General features: G+C 48.3%; 1 protein-coding gene across 1 annotated transcript in view; it reads right to left on the bottom strand.

Annotated features, from left to right (window-relative positions):
* Taf4 (TATA-box binding protein associated factor 4) overlaps window positions 1–477 on the bottom strand; it is a 71,958-nt gene extending 71,481 nt beyond the window's left edge. Inside the window, exons 1-2 of the mRNA XM_055595915.1 lie at window positions 447–477; window positions 71–390 (exon numbers count right to left, since the gene is read on the bottom strand). Coding sequence (XP_055451890.1) covers window positions 71–390; window positions 447–477 — 351 coding nt within the window. The remainder of the gene's footprint in view (window positions 1–70; window positions 391–446) is intronic.
* Between the last annotated feature and the right edge of the window lie 5,200 nt (window positions 478–5,677).

The following is a 5,677-nucleotide window of genomic DNA, read 5'->3' as shown; positions in this document are numbered from 1 at the left end:
GGGGCGGGCGGGGGCGCGGCGCGCCGGGCGGGGGAGGGGCGGCGCACTGCGCAGGCGCGGCGACACACACCGCCCCCGCCCGCGCCCCTGTGGCCTCTGATTGGCTACGGCCCGCTCTTAAAAGAGGCGGCCAATGGCTGCAAGCGCCAGAGGCCGGGAAGCAGGCGAGGTGTCGAATGTTGTCCGGCTGTTCGAGCGCGGCTGGGAATGGCAGCCGGGCCGGGCGAGCAGCGGCGCTTAGCGCCGGGTGGGTCGCGGCAGGCGGCGGCGGGGCTCGCCCTTTGTCTGCGCCGTTCCAAAATGGCTGCGGCCAGGGCGGGAGGCGGCAGCTGCGCGGGTGCTCCCGGGCCCGGGCGGTCAGTGAGGAGCCGGAGTCTTGGCACGGAGGCGCTTTCAGGGAGGCGAGAGGTGCGCAGAGGACGCCGCGGGCGCGATGGTCAGCTCGCCTGTCTTAACCGCGCTGGGTACGAGAACCATGCACACACACCCCAGGCGAATCTGGACATCCGGAAGCAGATTTGTTCTTTATTTACTTTTTCCGTGAGGGAGGGGGTAATACATCCTCTAACCTGATGTTTGCGAGCACTTTATGGGAGTATTTTAGTGACCATTTCACCCCTTTTTATTTGGGTGTTTTCTTAAGCAAAAGGTCATCTTATTGGACGTTGCTATGGAGTTCTTCTTTCCGTTTTTTGGAAAGGCCTAGAAACAAATTTCAGATTGCAAAGCACCTTTTTGGGACCTCACTGCAACTCACCCTCCCGGGACTTCTGAAGAGATCTGCCAACCATCAGCACAGATCCAGCACTGGGGAGGGGGGGTGACATGGTCATCTTTTTGTCCTGCCTTAAAAGAGACTCTTCCCACCTGCCTGCGTGTACTACTCATACACAGCATCCCAGCACTTGGAAGATGAAGGCGGGAGGATAAGGAGTTCAACCATCGTTATATATTTAATTGGAGGCCAGCCTGGGGCTTCATGAGAACTTATTTCAAAAAGATTGGGCGAGGACTCTTCTCTCAAAAGCAGGATACAACTGAGCCCATGTGCTGATTCTCTCCTAGCCTTTTAAATTAAATGGCTTATTAACAACTGCTGAACAAACCCCACCCTACCCCACCTGTTTTCTAAACAGCAGTGTGCCTAAGGAACTGTACACATTGAAGCCCAAGAACAGTTTCCCACCTGTAAAGTGTGCCTGGGAATCCTTAAACAACAGAAATGTTACTCCTGAACATCAGCCTCCAGGCTGGGAAAGCCAGTAAAAAGAACAGGCAGACTACGAGGAAGCAGGTTTTGGGCTACAAGCCGCTGGGTAAGCTTGTGTACCCCTCTCCAGAGGCTTTGGCTTAATACCAGGAACAGAAATTCACAGTTGTAAATAAAACCCTTGAGTCTTCATGCAGCATAGGGGAGCACACTCAGAGCCAAGAACATGCTAGACAAGAGGAGCACCACTTAGTGGCATGCCCCCAGCCCCAAATCATGGAATTTTTCAATGCTGATGACCAGTTTGAAGATTTTAAAGTAGATCAAACCATCACCAGGTTCTTGCTTGTCCTCATGGTTTGTTGGTTAGTGGGAACTACCAGCTAGGTATGCAGCAGTCTGTACCCCAAAACCCTTAGATGAGAGAGGTGCCTATAAAAAGCCCCATGTTCTGGCAGTCACAGGCCCTTGGGTGTCTAGTGATTCCCATTCCCACACCTTTACCGTGTGTGTTCATTGCTGTCCTGTACCAAGACCTCTAATGAGGGTAAGCACTGTTATCCATAGACCCAGCAGGACCTCTATCCAGAGTGATCCCAAGCCTCTCTAAGAGGGCTCAGCCTCCTAAGTGCCTAAGCATCTGCAGGTGACACTTATGGGCCCTGAGCTGCACATAAGTCGCAGATATAAGGGCTAAGGGTCTGTGCCCACCAACACCTTAATTCCTTGCTGAAGGGTCCAGTGCTGGAGCCACAGCTCTGGCTGCTCTTCTCCAGAGCACTGCCCCTATGACTGAGGTGTGTGGAGGTAAAAAGCCCTGTGTTTCCTCCCCTCCTCCAAATGTATATGCAAGGGGCAGTAGACACTGTCAGCCTCTTAACCTTTGTTACTCAGGAGACTCTAAAGGACAAATTTTCTTCAGACGTCTCTCCCTTGGATACATTGCACAGGCCATTATGACTTCCGTAGTTTGAAGCTGAAAATCCCAGAACTAGCATTAAAAGAGAAAAGGAAGACTTATTAAGACAAGCTTACATTATAAAACACTTCATTTAGTTTGAGGTATGGCTCACTCAGTAGAATGCTTGCACAGCTTGCACAAAGCCGTGGGTTTCTTCCCCAGTCTTTCATAAACTAGGTATGGTTGCACATGCTTGTAATCTCAGCCCTTGAGTGGTAGAAGCAGGAATCACGGGTTCAAAGTCAGACTGCCATTCAGAAAGCTCCAGGCCAACCTTGGCTGCAAGACCTTGTTTTTATTTCTGTTTTGTTTTTCCAGACAGAGTTTCTCTGGGTAGCCCTGGCTGTTCTGGAATTCACTCTGTAGACCAGGCTGCTCTCGAACTCAACACAGATATCCTTGCCTCTGTCTCCTGAGTGCTGGGATTAAACGTGTGTGCCACCAGCACTTAAGAGAGACCTTGTTTAAAAAAAATTTAAAAAGAAACCACCATGTTTAAATGTAGAAGAATGTGACAGTATAGGAAGCAACACACCATGATGCTAATGAGCAGGGATGTGGGCTGCAGGCCATCAGCTTTTTAAACCTTTTAAATTTAAGCAGTATATTTCCAAGAAAAGTAGAGACGTTCTGATAAATATGAGAACAACCAACCAAAAGTTAACAATGTGTGCTCTTGTAGCTGTGAATGACACCATACTGTCAGCCACGCTTTTACTGTCTGCCTGAAATCCTTGCCATAATAAGGTGTGTGTGTGTGTGTGTGTGTGTGTGTGTGTGTGTGTGTGTGTGTTTAAGGGAGAGAGAGACTGACTTCAGGAATGTGCATGCAGAGACAGAGGACAACTTTTGGGAGTAAGTTCTCTCTACCATAGGTTCCAGGGATTAAATTCATATCAAGCTAGGCTACTAGAGCAAGTGCTTTTACTTGCTTAGTCATCTCACCAACTCCGTACAATGTTTGTTTAAAAAAAAAAAAAAAGGCACAGTGGAGGCTGAAGAGAGAGCTCATTTGGTAAAGTGATAAGGATCTGAGTTGGATCCGGCTAAGTGTAGCCGCATGCCTCTGTAACCCCAGCTATGCGGAGGTAGAGACCTCGGTATTCCTGGGTCTCACTGGCCCAGAGAGTGTAGTGAAATATCCCATCTCAGAAAAATAAGAGAATGATTAAGGAATACACCTGTGTACCTAATGTTGCCCTCTAGCCTCCTTGCCTGCACATACACATACAGAGTGCTAGATGGCAACTGGAGACTTCAAGCTGGTTCCCTTTTTCTGGGCCATTGTATCAGGCATCCTTGCCTTGTGGTAGAATCAGTCATCTCTAGCCTCACCTGGCTGTGGTCTCTCCCCTGTTTTGTTTTGAGACACTGTCTTGTATTGCCCATGCTAGCCTAAATAGGCTCATTCAGTCCTATCAGCCTGTCAAATAGCTGGCACTTCTCATCTTAGAATGACACCAGTCTCTGGATTTGGGATCTACCTACATCCAAGATAATTTTGAAAGGTCTTTAGCTCAGTAGCACATCTGCAAAGACAAATTCAGCACATAAGTTCACTTGTGTTCTGGGTGGGTGTGAATTGGAGGAAGGTCATTCATATTCAACCCTCTACACCAGTGTGTCCACATAAGGAAAGAAAGCTAGAAGGCATATGCTGACCAGTCTCTTATTCCTGGACAGAAGCTTGAAGCAACTGGAATAGACCTCTCCCTGCCCTGCATTCAAGTATGCCTTGTCAAGACTCCTTTGCTTGGGGCCAGGCTGGGGTGGCCACCAGTCCCGGGACTAATTTATCAAGTGCTCTCTACAAAGAAGGAGCTGAAGTTAGAAAGCTAAGTCTGTGGCTGGGTCTCACATTTGGTAAGGGCAGAAAGCGAAGTTTTGGACCCTAAAGTTGCTGGGCACTAACTGCACTCTGTTCTCACACTGAGGTCAGCTGTCCTTCTGTCAGCATGTTATGCACAGATGAATATCATGCATCTGATGCCTGCTCCTGCCCTCTCCCTCTGAAGCTGACCCAGGTCTCCAGAGCCAGCTATCTACACAATTTCAGAATGACTCATGGGCAACAGTCTCTTGGCTGACTCCCACAAAGGACTAACTATAGCTGTGCAACCGGGTTTACAGTTCAGCTCAAAGAAGCTTACTCAGCGTGCGTGAGGGAGCCCAATCTCTCAGCATGCGTGCACCCACCTTCCCCAGAGTCTCTGTGTCCCCTAAGTGCCTCAGCATCGTCCTAACTTCCCAGCGAAAAGCCAGCGATATCTCCTCGACTTGGAAGGTACAGTGGTGCTCTGCTCCATCAGGTGGTCTGGTTCCTTGGGATTTCTTTTTTTAGTTAATTTGTGATACAGCTTGTCCCTCATTCAGCTCATATGTCCAGTTTATGAAATGCAGACTCAATATGGAACAGGGTATAGTGGTACACACGTGCAATCCCAGCACTTCAGAGGTAGAGGCAGCAACTGTTCAAGACTAGCCTCGGCTACATAGTAATTTCAAGAGCAGCTGGTCCACATAAAACTCTGTCTCAAAAACAAACAAACAACAACAACAAAGACCCAGCAAACCTCAACTCTGGTTCACTTAGTACCACTCAGCTTAGTGCCACTACTTATTGAATGATGATATTAAAGACTTAGTGGCCTACATGGCACTATTGGGAAGGGCCAAGAACTAGTGAGATGTCCAGGTCACTGGGGATGCACCCTAAAAAGAGGGTGGACCCCAACACTTTCCTCTTGTTAGTTGCTTTTTCCCTTGCTGTGACAGAACACCTTACAAAAGAGCCTAAGTGAGGAAAAACTTATTCTGGTTCACAGTTTTGGGGGATATGGTCCAGCATGGTGGAGAAGGCATGGTAGAAGAGCAGCTCCTGGCTTTTGGTATCAGGAGCTTCTTGTTCACATCCAGGAGCATTATGAAACCCACAAGATAGGAAGCAGGACCTGTCAGCCATATTGAGCATCCTGCTTCATCTAGCTAGACTCCACCTCCTACAGGCACCACATCTCCCAAAACAGCTGGAGACCAAGTGTTCAAATGGTCGGCCACTTAGAATGTGAAATGCAAGCTGGGTGGTGGTGATCCACGTCTTTAATCCCAGCAGAGGCAGGCAGATCTTGAGGCCAGCCTGGTTCTAAGACAACCAGGACTACAAACAGAAACCCTATCAAGAAAAAAACAAAACAATTAAAAAGAATGTGAGTGCTCCCACTACATGGGCGACATAAGACTATTTCAAAACCAAAAATACCTTTAAGATATTTTGCATCTATGTATATGGCATATGTGAGAAGTGCATGCATGACACAGCATGTGTGGCAGCAAGAGGACATGTGGAATCAGTTCTCTTCTTCCACCTTCACATGGATTCCAACGATTTAACTCAGGTCCCCATGCTTACATGAGAAGCACCTTTATCCACTGAGCCATTCCACAAGCCCAAAACTTAAAGTAAGATCCTTTGGTGTGAAAGCAATGATGGCACACACCTTTAATCC

The sequence above is a fragment of the Psammomys obesus genome, unplaced genomic scaffold (genome assembly GCF_907164565.1).
Source record: "Psammomys obesus unplaced genomic scaffold, mPsaObe1.curated_primary_1811, whole genome shotgun sequence".
Classification (NCBI taxonomy): Eukaryota; Metazoa; Chordata; class Mammalia; order Rodentia; family Muridae; genus Psammomys; species Psammomys obesus.
Note: the sequence above shows the minus strand (reverse complement) of the source record. Positions and strands in the feature narration are given on the sequence as shown.